The sequence below is a fragment of the Solanum dulcamara genome, chromosome 11 (assembly GCF_947179165.1).
Source record: "Solanum dulcamara chromosome 11, daSolDulc1.2, whole genome shotgun sequence".
Taxonomy (NCBI): domain Eukaryota; kingdom Viridiplantae; phylum Streptophyta; class Magnoliopsida; order Solanales; family Solanaceae; genus Solanum; species Solanum dulcamara.
Genome location: NC_077247.1, coordinates 37,834,207 through 37,856,706, shown reverse-complemented (window position 1 = coordinate 37,856,706; position 22,500 = coordinate 37,834,207). Strand labels below are relative to the sequence as shown.

The 22,500-nt window shown below is 35.0% G+C and overlaps 1 protein-coding gene across 3 annotated transcripts; it reads right to left on the bottom strand.

The window, feature by feature from the left end:
- Positions 1–6,340: 6,340 nt before the first annotated feature.
- On the bottom strand, positions 6,341–20,554 carry LOC129873188 (protein DWD HYPERSENSITIVE TO UV-B 1-like). Of its 3 annotated transcripts, none has more exons than XM_055948233.1 (11): positions 20,250–20,553; positions 19,161–19,227; positions 18,547–18,803; positions 17,933–18,243; positions 17,661–17,815; positions 16,905–17,570; positions 15,303–15,743; positions 7,578–7,772; positions 7,346–7,402; positions 6,838–6,900; positions 6,341–6,731 (listed from the first exon to the last, which is right to left on the bottom strand). In XM_055948233.1, the coding sequence occupies exons 1-11, from the start codon at positions 20,279–20,281 to the stop codon at positions 6,648–6,650; spliced, it is 2,328 nt and encodes a 775-aa protein (XP_055804208.1). In that variant the 5' UTR covers positions 20,282–20,553; the 3' UTR covers positions 6,341–6,647. The 3 variants fall into 3 exon arrangements, with proteins under 3 accessions (XP_055804208.1, XP_055804209.1, XP_055804210.1); XM_055948234.1 differs by having other exon boundaries at positions 18,547–18,800; XM_055948235.1 differs by lacking the exon at positions 7,346–7,402 and having other exon boundaries at positions 20,250–20,554.
- Between the last annotated feature and the right edge of the window lie 1,946 nt (positions 20,555–22,500).

Here is a 22,500-nt window from a genome sequence, read left to right as displayed (position 1 = left end):
GCTACTAAGATTCCCTTACCGAATCCCACCTCAATGCCCCATTCGGTGCTAAGTCAATCCCACGGAATAGTTTAATACTTCAAAATATTCATAGCATATAACTTGAGAATTCAAACATCATATTCGGTAGAATAGCTCATTAAAACATTTAAAAATTCAAATATGCAAGAATTGTCCTTATTACATAAAGAATCCATCATTCATATTATTTCATCATTTTTTCATTTCATAAGACTCTTTTTTGATCATATATATTGCTTTCATAAATATTTATTTGGAGTCAAAGCTTTCAAGTCAAACTTTATTAAAAACATAGTAAAACTAGGTGGGTTCAAATCACTTCAACGTGCAAATATGTATGTAAATAAATATACATAAATACTTTGAAATCCATTAATTAAAAATTATGATTTAAACAATCCACCATGAATTTCAAGAACCTTTAAATAGATAAATAAAGGAATTACTTGCAAACCATCAATTTATACATATGAAATTATGTCGTATCAAAATAGACCAATAATTATTAGTTTAACTATTATTCATACTATTAAGTAAAAATAAGAATTACCATAAGAAAATATTACTTGAAATCAAAAGACTTAATTGAAAGAGTTTTTGAAGTACATGGGTGGAAGAACCCATGGATAAACACCCACATAACTTAGAGTAAAGCTTAAAGAAAATAAATATAATTTATCATATAATCAAAATAATTTAGACATGAGAGTGAAAGAAATACTCTCATTGAAGCCTTACATACCTGGAAACCGAAGCTTTAGTTGGTACCGAAAGACTTAATGAACACTCTTGAGTCCTAGCTTCTCTCCTTGCCGGAACGTTTTGTGTACTATCCAGAGTATATGAATCACCGGAATAGTATTTCTTCACTACTAAGAACTAAAACTATATTTGAGAATGTGTAAGGAAGTGTATAGAGAGAAGATTTGCTTGAGAAAGCTTGATAAATAAAATGAGGAAATAAAGTGGTATTTATAGGTGGGAAAGAGGGACCTAACAATAAATAAAATAATTATAAAAAAAATCTGAAAATTTAGTGGAATATATTGATGTCATGGATGATGTTAAATGGAGGACGATTTATGTCATGAGTGATGTCAAATGTATCTAGATATTTCTATGGTAGGTGAAATGAGTTATTTTTGACAGAATACTCTTTTTGGGAGCTGCGTTTGAATAAGATAAATTCCTTATTAGGATTTGGCGTCTTCATAAGAATTGTAGATATGGAAGTCTAGTTTTATATCGTTCAAGAATCAACCAATTTGGATAAACCTACAGTGAGATATGATTTTTCTTCTATAAATACTCATTTCCGTTACAGCATCCTACCTTACAAAAATTAATTTATTTGACCTACTTAACCTCCGAATATTAAAATATGGTCTTCATGAAAGTTGTAGGTAATGAACTTGTGGTTACTCATAAATTTGAATCACTCAATTTGGATAATCCTATGAAAAGTTATGCCCAAAATACAGATGCCATATTATGTTTAGGCAAAAATTGAAACATCGTATACAACGTTTTTAGGGGATGTTACATTATGTTTTCATTAATGTTTTAAGTTACTTTATGTATATGCTAAGATGTTTGGTTGGGTTCCCTCGAGATTTTGATCACTGCGTCACGCCTAGAGTCAATCTTGGGTCGTGACAATTGGTAGCCTGGCATAAAGAAAGACATAGTTGAATTTGTGGCTAAGTGTCAAAACTGTCAGCAAGTGAAGTATGAGCATAAACACCTGCACGTTTACTTCAAATAATGTTCATTCCTGAATGGAAGTTGGAAAGGATAGCCATAGATTTTGTAATTGGTCTTCCTAAGACCTTGAGAAAGTATAACTCTATTTGGATTGTGATTGACAGATTAACAAAATCAGCTCATTTTATTCCAGTTAGAGTATATTATAACGCTCAGCCGTTGGCAAAGATTTATATTAAGGAGATAGTAAGGTTACACGGGGTGCCTCTATCTATTATCTCAGACCATGGTACGCAGTTTACATCCAAGTTTTGGGAGAAATTAGATAAAGAGTTCGGTACACAACTCACTTTTGGAGGATATTGGAATAAATTATTTCCCTTATGTGAGTTCTCCTATAACAATAGCTATCACTCCAGCATTGATATGGCACCATTTGAGACACTTTATGGGAGAGGATATCAATCGCAAGTAGGGTGGTTTGAGGCCAGAGATATAAAACCTTTGGGAGTTGATTTGGTGAAAGATGATCAGGATAAGATAAGAAGTATCCAAGCTAAACTTTTAGTAGCCCAGAGTCGATAGAAGGAGTATGCAGATCGTAAAGTGAGGGACATAAAATTTCAGGCAGGTGAACAGGTTCTCTTAAAGGTGTCACCTATCAAAGATGTGATGAGATTTGACAAGAAGGGAAAGCTTAGTCCTTGCTATAGTGGTCCGCTTGAGATTCTTGATTGTGAGGGACCTGTGGCTTATAAGTTAGCTTTACCCCCTAGTTTATCCGAAGTCCATCAAGTGTTCCATGTGTCCATACTGAGGAAGTGTCATAAGGATGGAGATTATAACATTAAATGAGACAGTGCTACTAACAAGGACCTTCAATATGAAGAAGAGATAATTGTCATTCTTGATCATAATGTCAGAAAACTGAGAACTAAATAGATCAAATCAGTAAAATTTCAATGGTAAGTTCATCGTCCGGTTGAGAAAGCTATCAAAAATGGCAATTGACTCTTCTTCGTACCGAAAGATATGCGAGCAAAAGTCTCTCAGTTTTCTGAAGGACATGAGAGCAAAAGGATCAAGAATGGAAATTGGCTCTTCTTCTGCACTTTCTCAATTTTTGAGAGAAAAAGGATGAACTAGCGTTATTTCTTTCAGTATTCTACCGATTTTTGCGCCAACGGTAAGTTAAATACTCTTCTACTTCATAGTTGATTTCTAGAACCTAGGTTTCATGATAAATATCTTATGGGAGGGTTCTTATCCTGAATTTAATGGTGGAAATTAGCCCTAGATGGGTGATGGGATCATGAAAGTTGCCAAGGGTTAGGATTTTGATGTAACTCGGATATTGTAGTCCAATAGTTCTTCGATTTGTGTAATTTCTAGTACAAGAACGAGTCAAAAGACTTCGAAAAGAGAAAGCTCCAGCTATGTAGAGTTTCCAAGGCTTAGTTTCGAGGTAGATGATGGTTTTACATTCCGGTCTATATTACATGTGCTTGTTACTATAATTGATAGTATTTTCTTCATGTGTGAGACTAGAAAAGATGTAATAAACTTAATGAAATAAGTTATGAGATTAATTGTATGAAATGAACATGTTACTTGATCGTACAAGCATGTGAAACACTCGTTGTGGTTTTGTGAATGTGATTGAGGTTGTGATATATATATATATATATATATATATATAGGGATCGAGTGTCACATTCCGACACATATACATATATAGATTGTGTGTCATATTTTGACACATATACATATATATAGAGATCAGGTGTCACATTCCAACACAATCATTATTTGGATGTGGGTCCCATGAAATGACTATTGTTTGCTGTCGTTGAGAATGACATTATGAGCTGAATCATGCGTATGAACTTGCTAATTGGTAATATGTTCCATAGATGTCTTTCTTTAATATTTTATAGTTGCTTGCATATGTTTCACTGACTAAGTTGGTTGCATGATCCTATTAGTACACAGTTGATTATGTGCACTGATACTGCACTTGCTTTTTCCTTATTGAGTACATAACATCTTCAGGCGGCTGCTGACAGACCTCAGTTAGGGGACCATTGACTACATCAGAATTCAACGGTGAGACAGCTCTTTCAAGTTGTCATGGGTTCTTCTAGGATCTTAGTCCACTCTTTTCGGACTTGGGCGTTTCAGACTTTATTTTTATATTATTGTTTTGGGATTGCATTCTGTACTCTTAGACTTGTTCCTTAGAAGAATTTTGGTACAATGACTTTCAGGTTCTAAGGGTTTAACTTCTGCATGTTTGGTTTTGCCTATTATGCTTGACTTGAATTAGATTTCTGAGTTTATGGGATTCGGCTTAAAGCTTATATAAAAACTGTTGCCACATTTTTTTATGCTTATTTTGTGTTAGGCTACTAGTTTGGGGTGTAGTTTTGGTTCTTCCACCGGAGGGTTAGTGTGGTCTGATTTGGATCGTGACAGGTATATGTATTGATTCAGTTAAATTACTGGTTAGTTTGTGGTGTGTGTTTTTTTTGATTGGATTATGGTATATATATTGGTGAATATCCTTTATAATGATTAAATTGAATTGTGTATAAGAATTTTATGTACTACTTATATTAATAATCTGAATTTTTTTATTTTTTTTTTTGAATTTTGATTAACAAGAATTTGTAATGTAATGCAGGAAAGTATGTGAATTTCAAGATTGAAGGAATGAGATATGATTCGAACATCAAATATGAAGGCTTAATTAGTATTATTGCTTCTCAATTAAGTGTGGACACAATTAGATAGTTTTACCACCAAATGCAAGAAGGCAATTAGGGAGACCACCAAATAACAACCGTAAGAAGAGATTTACGAGGTGGAATTCAAAAGATCTAAAGTCACTTGTAATAAATGAGGTACACAGGGGCATAACAAGAAGAACTTCCCCAAATGTTCACCTCAGAATCAACATTGTCGGATTATTATCTTTCCATTCTAGTTTTTAAAAAATCAATTGAATCTTTTATGGTATTGTTGGATTTCAGTATACTTAGTGAATGTTGATAAATGGTTCAATAACGAGCCCGTTTGGATGGGCTTAAAAAAATAACTTTTATGTATGAAGTGTTTTTAGAACTTTAAAGTGCTGAAAGTTATTTTTATAAATAAGCAGTTGAGTGTTTGGATAAAAGTGCTTTAATGAGGAAAATTATGTGAATTTTAGGGTTAAAAGAATAAAAAGGGTAGTTTGGGAATTTAGTTAAAATATAAGGGATATAAAAGTAATTTTCATGGTCAAAGAAAATGACTTTAAGCACTTAGAAAAAAAAGTTAGGAATCCTAACTTTTCATTTTTGACTGACTTTAAGAACTTTCTGACTTAAAGTTAGCATTAGACAAACACGTCCAAAAGCTGAAAAGGGGCTTTAAGTTGATTTTGACCAACTTAAAGCCAATCCAAACAGGCTCAACGTTACCTTAACAGTTGATTGCATTAACCGTTGATTGATTTTATATATACAATTTTGTTCTAGTGTTGAAATGTTAACTTACATAAAAGTTACTTTTTTAAGCTCATCCAAACGGCTCTTAACCAATATCTTAAAGCTGACTTTCTTTATTGATATAACACGATTTTTATGGTGAAAAGATGTTGTAAGAATGGATTCATATATAGTGTATATTTAAAAGTTAGGAAATAGTTCGTAATATTGGTATAATGATTGCTATATAGTTGGTGTTTGCATGTTTGTATATTACATGATTGTACTTTTGGTGAAAATACGATACAATTTTTGAGATATTCAATGGTATAAAATTACCTAATACTATTAAAGTATACTATATTTAAAATGCAATTATATCTAATTATATACCAAATTTATAAATGATTTTGTAAAACGTAAATATTATAAAAATGGTTATATATTACATGCATATTCCAAGTAGTCAAAATTTTGATCTTCTTTATGGTATAAATGATCTTTTTAGTGAAAAATAAATGTTTTAATGATCTTTTGACAGAGAGAACATATTTTTACATAAATAGAAGCAATTTTAGGAGGTGAGATGGATTTGCGTAATTAGAGGAAAGAGAGAGAACTTGAAAAAATACTAAAGAGGTGATAGAAGGTTATAATTATTTGATTGAATAAATGAATAAAAGAGAGAAAACTAATATGTGTACAAAATAGGCAAAATATATGACTGAAATTGTGATTGGGAAAACAAAAGATAATACCATAATTATCATTCCCACTAAATTCGCTCATAAGCCTCCAAAACAGGGGGGGGGGGGATTACTGCTAAATAAATTATAGAGATAAATCTCGAAAATATAATTTTTTGTTATGATCGTAATTAAAAAATTAGTTTTGTAATTAAAAAGAAGTATATGCATATATTGCTAATCAAGGTCTTAAATAGTATATTCTTGTAATTTTTCCGAGAAAGAAACATAAAGTCTTCAATTCATTAACATAAGAGCTGGTGATGAAACTTAGCCGATGAGCGCTTCTTTCTTTGAATTTTAACTCTTCAATGGTATTACCTGCTTGAAAACCTCGTATATTGGGGAAAAGCTTGGGAGTTATAAGGGTCCTTGGCACAAACATTCAACAGTGATGTCTAGCGGATACCAATCTATAATCTCTATCTGATGCCAAATTGCGGAAAAAATTAACTTTATTTACAAAAATAGTATATGCAATTTAAATAGAGTGTAAAGCCTTAGAACCTCCACACTCTATATACCTAAACCCACATACAAGCGTCGGATGGTTATATTGCGAGCCACATATAGTGTCCTAACTCAATGATATCTAGCATTTTCTCAAGAACCTGATCTTTGGTTTTAGGCAAGGCTTGCACAGAGATTCATAAGCACAATAATGGGCTCCTTACTCGTATATACACAAATTTTCAAGATGCAAAATTCAACCTCCATGATCATAACAACTGGAAAAATCTCCCCTCTTGGAATATTCATCACCATATTGTCCTGATTCTAGTAAATTGACCTGGCAAAACATATAAGTAATTACATTTAGAAACTATGGCAATTTTAAACTAAAAAGGAGCGACGATCATATGAACCAAACAAAGAGAAGGAGAATAAAACTTTACGCTAATGATGTCTCGTCTTGAACTGGAGCGAACATAGGATGCTAGAACAGCCAAGTGAAAATGCTGATTTTACACACAAAAAAAAAAAAGAGTCAAGAGGATAAAATTAAGCTACGTTTCTTAAACGAAGAAGGCATTCATAGCGATATAGGTGCATTCCTTATGTTTTATAAGGAATGCACCTTTGATAGAGTTTTTCATACAAATGAAAGGAGCAGTACTTGTAATTTGCATAAGGAATTTCTAGTAACGCAAGGGAAGGGTCGTTTATACTAATACTGACAAGATTTTTCTAGCAGGTAATGGAGATATTCTGAGAATTCCATTAGTTATATACCAACATTCCAATAAAATTACTTGTATGCATAAAAAATTCCAGGTTCGTCAGGGTAAATGCATTAAAAAGGGACAAATTTTAGGGGTTCAATGCATAGACAATGAAACGGAGTATATAAAGACTAAGGCAGCAAATGAAGCTCTGCTAATTTACTGCCATCAAGGAGCCTACTCTAAAAGGATCACTTCTCAATGACTGCACCAATATTGGACTCTCCAATGCATGGTCCTGGAAAAAAAGAATCGAAGCAAAAGCCTTAATACCGCAGCCAACAACTAGTTTACCACATGTATTTCAACATTATTCACTTCAATATATATGAAGGTACGGAGACAAGAAAAGCAATTAAATATTGGAAAAAAGGAAAAAGAAGAAACTGAAAATATTGTTCTTGGGCTTTTACCTCCAAATAATAGTCCCTCAATCGCCTCCCTGTTTGAGCACAACAAATACGGACGACTGATTCATCACTGCTACCACTAATGACATAGTCCCTTCCATTCATGTAATATGACCGTGTATAATTATGAGCACTCCCTGTTGAAGCTATACCGAAATCTGTATGCAGCCTTCCATCTACAGACAAAAGTTGTTTCACCTGTACCATAAAGATAATATAAACCCCAATCATAATTCATCTACTAATAATAGTTAGTCCCTCTTAAAGATACCAAAATCATTAAGTTAATATTTGGTACCAAAATTATTGCTTTTGAATGTTTAAGCTAATCAGAGGCCACGTATCAGACCTTTACTTTGACTTGTTAATCAAATGAGATGCTTAATATGTTGGGTTTAATTGATAGTTTGAATGGGAAATTGAGGGGAAAAGAAGTGGAGGCAAAAATGATATGTTCTCTCTTGCTTTATTAAATAAGTTTTGGTCACACATAGGTGGTGGAAAGGAAAAGTCTCCTACTTAAAAGTAGAAGCACTCCTTTATTTTGCTAAAGGGTCAAAAAGAGGGTCTCCCCTCGCGCCGTCGTCGCTCGTCTCGGCTACGGCTTTGGATTTGGATTTGGATTTGGTCAATTGATATGATTGATAATTTTTTTGGACCAAATTTCCTTTAAATTTTAATTAATTAATATTATTTATTTATTTAATTAATTAAGTGAAAAAATCCTGACCCGCGACCCGCGACCCATTTCTTTCCCGGATTAATTTAAAAATATTTTCCTCCGTTTTTCCAATGGATTTTTGAAAGGTTGCAACCTTGTCTGAAAGGTTGCAACCTTGTTCGAAAAGTTGCAAACCTTTTCTCAACAGGCAAATCTATTCCCAACAGGTGCCTTTTCTTAAAAGGTGTAAACAGTCTATATATATTTGTTAATCCTCAGAATATTCCATACGAAATTTCTGAAAAAACTTCTTCTTCTTTCTGCACTTCCTAAAACTCGTGTGATATACAGCCTTCAAGTGGTTCGCAGTCACTAAAGATTTGCAGTACCTCTACTTTGGTAAGTAAATCGTTCTATCCTGGGAGAAAAGATTCCAAAACCTCGGGTACTTTGAAGAGAATAATTTCCTTAAGGACACACTGTGTATTCAGCGGGCTCGATTTTGTTCTTACAATAATTCTTTATATACTGTTATTATTTTCAGATTCATTCCAGATTTTGTTTTTTTTATTACTTTCAAAAGTTATTGTTACTGTTTAATATTTTCCAATACAGTTTACTAACAATCTTAAGGAAATTATTGTTATTATTGGTTTCTGATTAAACTGTATTCTGTTTTTGGAGACTAAAACCTGTGTGGTTTTCTACTCCGTATGAAATAAATATTCTGACTTGAAGAGTATAAAAACTTCGTTGAAATATTAACGTTCATACTTGTACAACGATTTGAAGAGTATAAAATCTTCATCGTTGTTTTTGTAAAAGGTCTGATATTCTGAAATATTAAGACAGTTTGTCTATTTTTGACAGTGAAAAGAAATGACAAGTGATACTGCTACTACTTCTGCGACTGTTGCTGCAACAAGCCGCACTTTTGTGCCACCGGCAGAAAAAACAGGAAAATTTTCTGGAGCCAACTTCAAAGGATGGAAGCAAAGGGTGTTCTTTTGGCTTACCACTCTTGGTATGCAGAAGTTCACCAACGAAGACCCTCCTGTGCCCGCTGCTGATATGCCGGCCAATGAAAAATTTATGATTACTGAGGCATGGACACAGGTAGATTTTCTATCAAGGGCTACATTCTAAGTGCTTTGGATGATGATTTGTACAATGTCTACAGTGCTGTGAAAACTTCTAAAGAATTGTGGGATGCACTTGAGAAGAAGTACAAGACTGAAGACGCATGCTTGAAAACAAATTGTGGTTGCTAAGTTCCTAGATTATAAAATGATAGATAGCAGAACTGTTGGAACCCAAGTTCAAGAACTACAACTTATTTTTCATTACCTTATTGCTGAAGGTATGGTAGTTAATGAAGCATTTCAAGTGGCTGCAATGATAGAAAAGTTGCCTCCTTCGTGGAGAGATTTCAAAAATTATCTAAAGCACAAGCGTAAGGAAATGAAGTTGGAAGATCTTGTGATTCGTCTCAAGATTGAGGAAGATAACAAAACAGTAGAAAAGAAGTCGCGTGGAAATTCAACAATTATGGGAGCGAACATCGTTGAAGATGTTGCTCCAAAGAATAAGAAAAGGAAGCAATCTTTTGGAAGGAATCAGGAGCAGAACAAGAAAAAGTTCAAGAGCAATTGTTATAATTGTGGGAAAGTTGGCCACAAAGCTCCAGATTGTCGTCTTCCGAAAAAAGACAAGAGAAAGGGACAAGCCAATATGGTGGAAAATAAAGAAGGTATCGATGATCTGTGTGCAATGCTATCAGAATGCAACCTAGTAGGTAATCCCAAAGAATGGTGGCTTGATTCGGGAGCTACTTCGCATGTGTGTACAGTCCGAGAAGCCTTCTCTACTTATTCCCCTGCAGCACTTGATGCGACGATCTATATGGGAAATTCTGCAACTGCTAAGGTTGAAGGATATGGAAGAGTATTTCTGAAAATGACATCCGATAAGGTGGTGACGCTGAACAAAGTTTATCATGTTCCAGAAATGCAAAAGAATTTGGTGTCTGCCAGTCTTCTTATCAAGAATGGATTCAAGTGTGTTCTAGTTTCAGACAAAGTAGTTGTCAGTAAGAATGAAATGTATCTAGGAAAAGGCTACCTCACTGAGGGTCTTTTCAAACTAAATGTAATGGTTGTTGATGATAATAAAGTTCAAGCTTCTTCTTACTTACTTGAGTCAAATAATTTATGGCATTCACGTTTAGGACATGTCAATCATAAAACCTTGCGAAAACTGATTAACTTAAATATATTGCCTAACTTTGATTGCAATAAATTAAAATGTCAAGTATGTGTTGAATCTAAGTATACTAAGCATCCTTATAAATCTATTGAAAGAAATTCTAGTCCCTTAGAATTGATTCACACAGACATTTGTGATATGAAGTCTACACCAACTCGTGGTGGGAAGAAGTATTTTATAACTTTTATTGACGATTGCACTAGATATTGTTATGTGTATTTGCTTAATAGTAAGGATGAATCAATTGATGCATTTAAGCAATACAAGAATGAAGTGGAAAATCAATTGAATAAAAAGATAAAAATGATTAGAAGTAATAGGGGTGGAGAATACGAATCTCCTTTTGAAGAGATATGTTTAGAATATGGAATTATTCATCAAATTACTGCCCCTACACACCACAAACAAATGGAATTGCGGAAAGGAAAAACCGAACATTAAAAGAAATGATAAATGCTTTATTAATAAGTTCATGTTTACCGCAGAACTTGTGGGGGGAAGCTATCCTTACAGCTAATCGAATACTCAACAGAGTACCCCAATGCAAAACACAAACTATTCCATATGAACTATGGAAAGGAAGAAAACCCAACTTGAAATATTTCAAAGTGTGGGGGTGTTTAGCAAAGGTCAAAGTTCCATTGCCCAAAAGGGTAAAAATCAGACCAAAGACCGTGGATTGTGTTTTTATTGGCTATGCTACAAACAGCAAAGCTTGTCGATTTTTGGTTCACAAATCGGACAATCCTGAAATTAATGTTAATACGGTAATTGAATCAGATAATGCTGAATTCCTTAAAAATATTTATCCTTATAAAACTAAATGTGATTCCTCAAGTGAAAGATCTAAACGACCACGAGTAGAACCAAAGGAAAGTAAACCAACCGAAGAGGATCCAAGGCGTAGCAAACGTCAAAGGATATCTACTTCCTTTGGACCAGATTTTGTGACATTCTTGCTTGAAAATGAGCCTCAAACATTTAAAGCTGCAATGTCTTCTTCTGATTCAGCATTTTGGAAAGAGGCAATCAATAGTGAGATTCAATCAATTTTAAATAACCATACATGGAAATTGGTTGATCTTCCTCCTGGAAATAAACCTTTAGGATCAAAATGGATATTTAAAAGGAAAATGAAAGTTGATGGCACTATTGATAAATATAAGGCAAGACTTGTGGTCAAAGGTTATAGACAAAAAGAAGGCCTTGATTACTTTGACACATACTCGCCGGTAACAAGGATAACATTTATTCGGGTGTTAGTGGCACTTGCAGCTGTATATGGTCTTGAAATCCATCAAATGGATGTTAAGACGGCTTTCTTAAATGGAGAATTGGAGGAAGAAATTTACATGGAACAACCTGAGGGTTTCGTAGTTCCAGGTAAAGAAAGGAAAGTGTGCAAACTTGTTAAGTCACTTTATAGACTTAAACAAGCACCTAAACAATGGCATGCGAAATTTGACCAAACAATGTTGGCAAATGGATTTAAGATTAATGAGTGTGACAAATGTGTTTACATTAAAAATACTCCAAATCATGAAGTCATTGTTTGTTTATATGTTGATGACATGTTGATAATGAGTAAAGAAATTGCCGATGTAAATGCTACGAAGCGTATGCTTGCTAGCAAATTTGACATGAAAGACTTAGGGGTTGCTGACTTGATCTTAGGAATTAGGATCCATAAAACTCCACAAGGTCTAGCATTATCACAGTCACATTATATTGAAAACATACTTGATAAGTTCAAGTATTTAAATTTCAATGTTGCAAAAACTCCAATTGATGTAAATTTTGCACTTCAAAAGAATGAAGGTAAAAGTGACTCACAATTGGACTATGCACGAATTTTGGGAAGTTTGATGTATATTATGAATTGTACACGACCAGATATAGCATGTGTTATTAGCAAGTTGAGTCGATTCATGAATAATCCCAATCAAACTCATTGGATGGCAATGAAACGAGTCTTGGGGTATTTGAAACACACCCAAAACTATGCTTTGCATTATAATAAATATCCCGCAGTAATTGAGGGATATAGTGATGCAAACTGGATCACCGGATCATCTGAAGTTAAATCCACAAGTGGATATGTTTTCACCGTTGGTGGAGGAGCAGTGTCTTGAAAATCATCAAAACAGACATGCATCGCCCGCTCTACAATGGAGTCTGAATTTATAGCTTTAGACAAGGCTGGTGAAGAAGCTGAATGGCTCCGAAATTTTTTGGAAGATATTCCATTTTGGCCCAAACCTTTGGCACCCATATGTATACATTGTGATAGCCAAGCGGTAATAGGGAGGGCAGGAAGCGTTATGTATAACGGAAAATCGCGTTACATTCGACGGCGACACAATACTGTTAGACAACTACTCTCTAGTGGTGTTATCACTATTGACTACGTAAAGTCAAGAGATAACGTATCAGATCCACTAACAAAAGGCCTATATAGAGAGGCTGTTGAAAGATCATCGAGGGGAATGGGGTTAAGGCCTAGGACTAGTCATCATGGCGATAACTCTACCTAGTAAACTGGAGATCCCAAGAACTAGGTTCAAAGAGATCAAACAAAGTTATGATTGGCGGTTCAAACAAATACGCTCTCAAAAATATAGCCGTTACAAACAGCAACAACTCTGTCGGAATGGCATCATCGCTGCCGACAGAACTTTTCAGGCCACCGGATCAGTCCAAAGAACTATACAATCTTCGACTAAGCAAAACTCTTCAAGAATCGTCTCAATCGGACATCCGAAGCCCCGGGAATATTGAAAAACCAGACGCGATCACTGAACGAGAAATCGATTCTAGCTCCAATTCTGTGAATTGTTTTGATAAACCACCAATTGAGAATTTTAGAACAACATCTCAGCTACAACATATCCGAAAATCAAGCAATTTCAGCGAGGCAATCGAGAGAAATGAAGCCGCGACTGTCCAGCGAAACTCCGGCGAGTCACCGGCCAATCGGGATGTCTTTTGTACGCCCGCCGATGGTATTCAAGTTGGCGCACCACCTGGGGTTGGTTTCCCACCTCAGTGCGCCCCTCATAATAAAAGCCCAGCCCCAATAGATGACGGAGTCGCCGGCACTCTACTGTTGAACTTCGACGCCGGAGTTCCGGTGACATTCGAACTTCAAGACCAATGCCAAAGTGTAAAGGAGCTCAACACGAATACAACCATACAAAAATCTCCATCAAATTCATTACCAATCTTGTCAAATAGCAGTTCAAAGGATTCAGGCGGCTGCAAGACTTCCGTCGACGGCGGCGTCACCACGAATGTCAACGAAAATATAAATTTTCCAATGGGTTTTGATCAGGATGCAACGAAGAACACAGAAATCCCAAAAGACCCATTGAATTCACTCTCTAACGATTCGAATTTGGGAATTAGGGTTACGCTTCCACTGGCCGGAGGCGGCGAAGCGGCGAAGCGGCGGGGCTCCGAACTTGATAGAGCCACCATTTTAGATAACAAGCGTATGTACATTGACGGTGTCTATATGCGGTTTCAAGTTTGGACCCCTACTTTCGATCCAAATTATGAAACCCGTGTTCGGAGCCCCGCCGTTTCGCCGCCTCTGGCCAGTGGAAGCGTAACCCTAATTCCCAAATTCGAATCGTTAGAGAGTGAATTCAATGGGTCTTTTGGGATTTCTGTGTTCTTCGTTGCATCGTGATCAAAACCCATTGGAAAATTTATATTTTCGTCGACATTCGTGGTGACGCCGCCGTCGCCGGAAGTCTTGCAGCCGCCTGAATCCTTTGAACTGATATTTGACAAGATTGGTAATGAATTTGATGGAGATTTTTGTATGGTTGTATTCGTGTTGAGCTCCTCTACACTTTGGCATTGGTCTTGAAGTTCGAATGTCACCGGAACTCCGGCGTCGAAGTTCAACAGTAGAGTGCCGGCGACTCCGTCATCTATTGGGGCTGGGCTTTTATTATGAGGGGCGCACTGAGGTGGGAAACCAACCCCAGGTGGTGCGCCAACTTGAATACCATCGGCGGGCATACAAAAGACATCCCGATTGGTCGGCGACTCGCCGGAGTTTCGCTGGACAGTCGCGGCTTCATTTCTCTCGATTGCCTTGCTGAAATTGCTTGATTTTCGGATATGTTGTAGCTGAGATGTTGTTCTAACATTCTCAATTGGTGGTTTATCAAAACAATTCACAGAATTGGAGCTAGAAACGATTTCTCGTTCAGTGATCGCGTCTGGTTTTTCAATATTCCCGGGGCTTCGGATGTCCGATTGAGACGATTCTTGAAGAGTTTTGCTTAGTCGAAGATTGTATAGTTCTTTGGACTGATCCGGTGGCCTGAAAAGTTCTGTCGGCGGCGATGATGCCATTCCGACAGAGTTGTTGCTGTTTGTAACGGCTATATTCCGACAGAGTTGTTGCTGTTAATCCGTTTCATACGAAATTTCTGAAAAAACATCTTCTTCTTCTTTCTGTACTTCCTAAAACTCGTGTGATATACAGCCTTCAAATGGTTCGCAGTCACCAAAGATTTGCAGTACCTCTACTTTGGTGAGTAAATCGTTCCATCGTGGAAGGAAAGATTCCAAAACCTCGGGTACTTTGAGGGGAATAATTTCCTTAAGGACACACTGTGTATTCAGTGGGCTCGATTTTGTTCTTACAATAATTTTTTATATACTGTTATTATTTTCAGATTCATTCCAGATTTTGTTTTTTTTTTATTACTTTCAGAAGTTATTGTTACTGTTTAATATTTTTCAATACAGTTTACTAACATAATATGTTGTATTGATCAAGGTACCTCATTGTCTACAGCCGATACCAGCAGATACAGGTCATCTGGAGAGAAGCAAACCATCACGTTTCCCCTTGAGCTCGAGGTTGTATAGCAGGGTTGATTTGGTGTCTGTCTTAAATCCCACAATTTGACATCACGATCAAATGATGAAGTGACTAGCAGGTTTGGAGAGTAATGTGCAAATTTCGCCACATTAATGGGTTCTTTGTGCATATCACTGAACAAATGCAAGCGCTTGCCACTACAAATATCATATATAGCAACTTTCTTCGAATAACCACTTGTAAGAAACTGATCATCCGTAGAATTAACATGAAGTGAAGTCAACTGTTCAAATTTATCAAACACAACAGGGCCGGAACTGCTACAGCTACTCTCTGCCTTTTGCAATGTGTCACTGATGTCATACAATCTCAAAGAGCCACTGTCAGAACCGGCAAGGAGCTGATTTGTGAAAACAAAGTGTAATTCATCAGCAGCTCCCAAAAAAAAAGTGATGAAATAAAAATGGAAAACATTAGTACATATGTTTTGGTTATATACATCGGGGATGTCATGACTTTTAGCAGAAAATCCACCTTATAAGATCAATCGACACAGCAGAATAGAAGGAACTAGCTTTTCGAGCATATTAGTTTGCGAGGAAATAAGAGTTTTAATAATTAGACATCACGTAATTTCACGTTCAGCTAGGAGTAAGTCTCAGAAAACCTTTTACTTGCATGTGATTTATGATTTTTTTTTCAGCTAGGTGTCTCTGCATACTTTTACTTATGCTGTTAAAATCTCTTATGATCATCATGAACACATCAACAAATGGACAGAGACTCGGCTTCTACATGATCCTTAGAAAATGAAAACAGTACTTAAAGAAAGACTACTAGGAATTTGGATATAGTGACCACACTCAAAAAGTGCAGCTTTGATATATTCTTACATCACTGCTTCAATGTGAGTGAGTAAAGATTAAGGTATCAGAAAGTCAAATGATGGAAGATGAACTCATGCACTTATAATAGGAAATAAACGACAAGTATATAGATTGTTTACACAAGCTACCTTATATCAATCAAATATGGTACCTCAATCTATTCTATATTTCTAATCTATCACTTCCCCTCTTTTATTTCTACAATTTGGATACAGCCAAAATTATGGAACTCATATTATACAAGTTTGACCCCAATGTAGTCATGCTCGATGACATGCTGAGGAAAGAAGGAGGATACACATAAGTCGAACAACAACAAACTTTCAGGGAGAATCTAATGAGTTGGGACATGTCTCATAGTGGGAATGCACACTACAATGCAGTAGAAATGAGCTTTCGAAGAACTTATGCTCTGTAGCATTATACTATCTAAAATATGAATGTCATCCTACTTTTAGGATGGAAAATAACCAAAACTCAGTATTTTAGAACGCATCAAATTAAAAACAAGGCAGATAATCTTCACATTTACAGCATGTAATTCAACAATCGGAGCCTTATCTGCCATCTGAAAATGTCTTCATAAAACTAGGAGCAAGACCTCAAGAGTAAATCTTAATATGATCTATGAAGCAACTATAATGTTAGTTGCAGTAGTTGAGAAAACAGCATACCTTAGATGGATTCTTGTTAAGCCAACAGAGGCCCAAGATGCTATTAGTCACCCCAAAGAGTGGAATGTAACTGAAAATATTTCCAGCATCATGGTTAACAACAACAACCTCCCCATCCAAAGTTCCAAAAGCCATTAGACTAGGATTAGTGGGGTGATACTCGAACTGTCTTGGTCGAAGGCTCTCGCTCCCTTCTTTGATATTATTGCTATTATTAGACATTGTGTGCAGGGAAGGAGAAGCAGATGAACCAAGTTTGGCTGCACAGAGGGACCTTGAATAGAAATGTGGACTTTTCCTACATGAATCTACCTCCTTTATCCGAGAGGATTTGTTGTGGTATGCATTACCTCTACCTGTTTCACGCATATGTAAAACACCTGCAACATTTTCTTTCTGCCGGCGTTTGTATGGAAGATACTCATAGTACTGCGAGAAAACAGTATTTGCCATTTCTCTGTCTAGTTTTCTTACATGAAAGTTATCTAGAACTCGTAGATGAGGCAATGATGCAATCATGTATTCCCTGTAGTGCTTCTCATAGCAGATTGGTGAAGGATGACAATAAAGATACATCTTGGAAACAACTGAAGTATCTCTCAGTTTCAAGTTTATATTCTCAGGACAATCATCTCTCCCTTGAACATGCAAATCACCGAATGAAACCTGATAAATATATTGAAGAATATAGATGTCTGAGATATAAAAAACAAGAACTTTAGTCAACCACTGCAAGCATAAAGCAAAGTTATAGACCTCAAGTTGCAAATCTGCCCTTCCACTTATTGCAACAAAAGAGGGATCTGATGAAAGAATTCCTCCAAAATGATATGATACTTTATCTGCTGAATCATTAAGTGAGTCCTCGTTTATCAAAAAATTGACAACAGAAGCTGGACTGCCAGCACCATCTGCATATGAAATTTATAGTCACATTTCTGATTAAATATTCTACTGTTGCTGTCAAAGTCCTTACGTGAATAACCTGATTTAAGTTATTTCAGAAACAGGAAGATTTGTCATCTTACTGGATGATGCAAGACATGGCCCAGTATCTTTGCAACAAATGCAATTTTGAAACCTCAGTTCTGTCAAAGAAGGAAGCCTAGACAAAGCTGCATGAGTTGTCCAGAGATCAGCTATTCTAGTCCCACACATGGAGAGGCGCATCAGTTTTGGCATGCAAGTAAAGCAATCCTTCTCTAAGCTAGTGAGAGAAGAACAAAAATCCAGGTTAAGGGTGTGTAACTTCTTGAAGCTTCCAACCATATTCAACTTTTGAATCTCAGTGGACCTCAGCTTTAGCAATTGACAATTCAAACCACCTTGAAAAAGATCCCTGCAGAGGCCAGAATTCAAAAAAAGAAGTTATGATTGTGAACTTACAGATCTCTCTTTTCGACAATTTGTCATTTCTTGATAGTGTCAAACCGCAGATGCAATCTATCGTCTTATGCACATTAAAGTCACAACTTTATAAGAGCAAACATGTATTTCACCTTTTTCTAGTTGTCCTATATTTAGGAGAAAATTAGGTTCTTTTTCAAAGTCTTTTCCAGGTTTCAGTTACTGGAGAAGGATAAATGAGAAAGACAAAATGGTATTCAATCTTCACTTTACACAATAGTGTATTCGGACATACCACAAGATATCCTTTCTAAATAGTGTATCCTGAAGATCAACAATTCGGAGTGTTGAATTGACTGCACGCATTAAGGACACCACAGATTCTTGATTCACAACCGATTTTGATGTGGAAAGTATGTCTACTGCATCAACATTGAAAAGGTGGACCTTAAGCAATATATCGACAAGAGGCAACATGTCATCATCTTCAAGCTCATCAAGTGGAACTACTAGAGTGCTCCTCTTTTGAACGTTCTCCTGCATACTGGCCTGCTAAAAGGCGACCAAACTTTTAATGATCCTGGTCTAATTTAATTCCTTAAAAGAAGAATCTTTTTACACTATTAACAGCACGAGAGAATCTGTTCACAATATTACGAAATAGATATTATCGTATTGCAGTAAAATTTTATCATTAGATGTAAGTGTAGCATTATATTGCTACACATCAATTCACTAATATTTCACTTGCCATGAACATAAAATGAGCCCTCTCATATAGCTCGAAAGAACTAAAGGACAGATTCAGAAAGAAAGAGGACTGGAAAAATGAAATTAGCTCAATTAAAATACAGTTTTTCATTGTCGTATATAAGAGGAGAGTAACTAGATATTTGAAAAGATGACCACCTTATATAGCTGAGATAGCACAGCAGCATTGGGAAGGACCTCGTGTAGCTTGCAAGAATTCAGGTACCTAGTAACAAAAATGAAGAAGGACCTGACATCAGTAAAGTAACAGATTTCAAGTAGCATTGTTCCTTATTTTCTTTCTTTTCAGACATGAGGAAAGAAAGTCACAAAATATCAAGAAAATATACATTTTTCGCAAGGATTTAGAGAAAGCTAAAGGAGATAACACCACAAACATCTTTCTCTTTACGACTAGAGTACTCCCCTCCATTCCAATTTATGTGGCGATTTGACTGATCATTTCTGTAACTATATTATTAAGGGTGAAATAAGAAGTCTAAAGAATAATTATTTGTAGAAAAGGAAGTTCTGACATTCTTTTTGAGACATACTTAAAAAGTAAGTACGCCACATAAATAAATTGGGACGGAGGGAGTAGCATCATTTTTCACTACGTATAATTAAATTGAATTTATTCAACAAAGAACTACAACTTATTCAAGTTTGTATCTACTCCCCCATTTCAATTTGTTCGTCTTACTTTCCTTGTTAGTTCGTTTCAAAAAGAGTTACTCTATGCTTTTTTGATAACTGTATAATTATAACTTTCCACATTGACATGTTTAAGAATAGAAGATTAAAGAACATTTTGATACATTCTACCCATTTTTAATACAAGACCTCAAGATTTAAAAGACCTCGTCTCATGTCAAAATTAGACAAAGAAATGAACCGGAGGGCTTAAAGGAAACTGTATTCTGGTCCCCGTTTACACTCCACATATGAATCATAATCTTATTCTCCTCATAATATTCGCAAGCAAGATTGCAAAGTGAAAACTTTCTGCCTATAAGAAGTAAAACATGAGTTGGAGGATAAGCAGAGAACTATTAATTTGAATAATTTTGGTACCATTTCTGTTAGACAAAGCTAGATGTTGTCTTCAATAAGTAGAGAGAGAGAGAGAGAGAAACAAGAAAGGGGGAAAAAACAGAAGATGAATCAGCCCTCACTCTATTTGAATGAATTTCTAAATATGCCTCAAGTAGTGAACAAGAAAAGAAGAATCTTGGGACCAAAATATACCTGGATACAATGGAGGAGATGTGGAGAGACATGGTCAGCAATTTTTTATACGTGCAAAACTATACTCTCAGCGGGAAAAGGCTGAGATTGATGCTAATAACGCTCAAGACTTGACATAAATAGGTTGTTTGGTGAGTGAAATGATTGGAGAGCTGAGAGAAGAGACAGAAAATGGGAAAGGAGTTAAAGCAAGGGGGGTGTGAGAGTGGGCGTGGAGGCTATAAGCAGAGTAACTATTCAGACAACATACCAAAAGGATAGGCACTGCCAGCTCGTATCATAGTCACATTGCCTCTTATATTTTATTATTATTATTGGGATTCTTATATAAGATGCAGAATCCCAATAATATATCAAAGCTTATCATAATATAATCAAAGCTGAACATGAGGTTCACACCTATCATTGTCAAAGTTAAAAGATCATTATCTTGTACTAGCACACAATTATAAGCAGCTTTGGTGTATTTGAGCTTCATACTCGGGACAATTTTGAAATAAAACATAAGCATAGAATTATTTTTTCTTAGCCAATTTATATGTACACAGATAGTGTCTAGTGGTTATTTATTATTAATTAAATTTAACCTCAAAAGAAAAAATTACAAATAAGGAAATTAGAACTTACTTTATTATATCTAGATAACGAACCTCTGTTAATTAACGCATGCAAAAAATATCATTTGTAACCTGAAAGAGAGAAGTGGTGGTCCATAGAAGCATTAACTTGAGGTAGGGAGAAAATAAAATGAACGGGTCGGTAGGTGGCGGTGAAGAATGGGACCAACCTATTTAAAATGTTTCAAGTGGTCAAATTAAGTATTCGTTTCGCTATAAAAATTAGTGTTTAATTATAAATATTTCAAAGTCAATAAATTAAAATTTGTTTTGCAATTCACTTTTGAAGTTATATTTGAATATATTCAAACATAACTATATCTTCAAATATTCTTTAAAGGAAGTGAACCTAGAATCTATTTTGCCTTTACTCCAAATTACACTATTTCACTCCACCCAAAATGTTTTGGATAAAGCATTCACTACTAAGAAGGTTTTTATTCCTAATGTATGCTCGAACCTAATTTTTCTCTGTATGTAAATTAAATAAGATTTTATTTAAAGCTTAATCATTTTTGGACAATTCCAAAAAATATATATATATTTTTATATTAAGTGACAATGTAACTTTAAAATATCTATTTACTCTTAATGAAATGATTTATAATCATACAAATATTTATCAATTATTTTAAACCATAAATTTCAAAAGACTCCATTTCTTTCTCAAACTTCGTGTCAAATCAAATTAACTCATATAAAATAAAACGGAGGGAGTATTTTCTTTTTTGAGTTTCATATTTAAACTATTAGAAGTGTGAGTTTTATACTTAAACTATCACTCTTTAATTAGTTTGAGAAACACACCCCAGTTAATATGTGTTGATGTGTGTAATACACTCTCTTTTTTATTTTAAAAAAAAACATATGCTATTCTACATAGACAAAAAATTTCACCTTGGCAAACATTTAACAAAAGATAATTTCAAATTCAAATAATTAATCTCATATCACGTGCTTAACATTTAAATTCTTTTCTTTTTAATTTTTTAGTTTTGAAAATTTTCATTTTTGTTATATTCTCTATAAAAATAGAAAATATTTTCTTAAAAGCATTTGTATATATCTAATCCAAAACAAAAAAAAATTATAAAATTCCTTTAGGAGGTGGGATAGAAATTTTTTTAGAAATAAAAAAAAATTCTCTAGTTTTCTTATGGAAGGGGAGGGGGTTAGGGGGTGGGTGGTTCCAGGAGTGGGGGTAAGAAGTTTTTTATAAAACTTTTATAAAAGATATTAAAAATATAATTTCTGGAGGGGGGTTGATGTTGGGGACCGAGGGGTATATGGAGGAGGGAGTAGGGTAAAAGAACTCTTTTAGATTATTTTTTAAAAAAAAATTTAAAAAATAATTTTAAGTTGGGGGATAGTGATACTTTAGTTTTAAATTTTTAACTAATACTAATAATTTATTTAATTTTTGTTAAGATGGTGTTGAAAGCTAGAATCCTAGCTACATGACAACCATTGAAGTTGAAAGAGAGAAAAGAGAAAGGAGAATTTGGATGAAACGGTGAATGAGAAAAGTAATCGACTTAGCTTCTCATTAGATCATGTACAACTATTTATATACAAGTTCTAACAATCATTTGCTTTAATTAATTTGTAACTAACTACACTAACAAACTAAATTC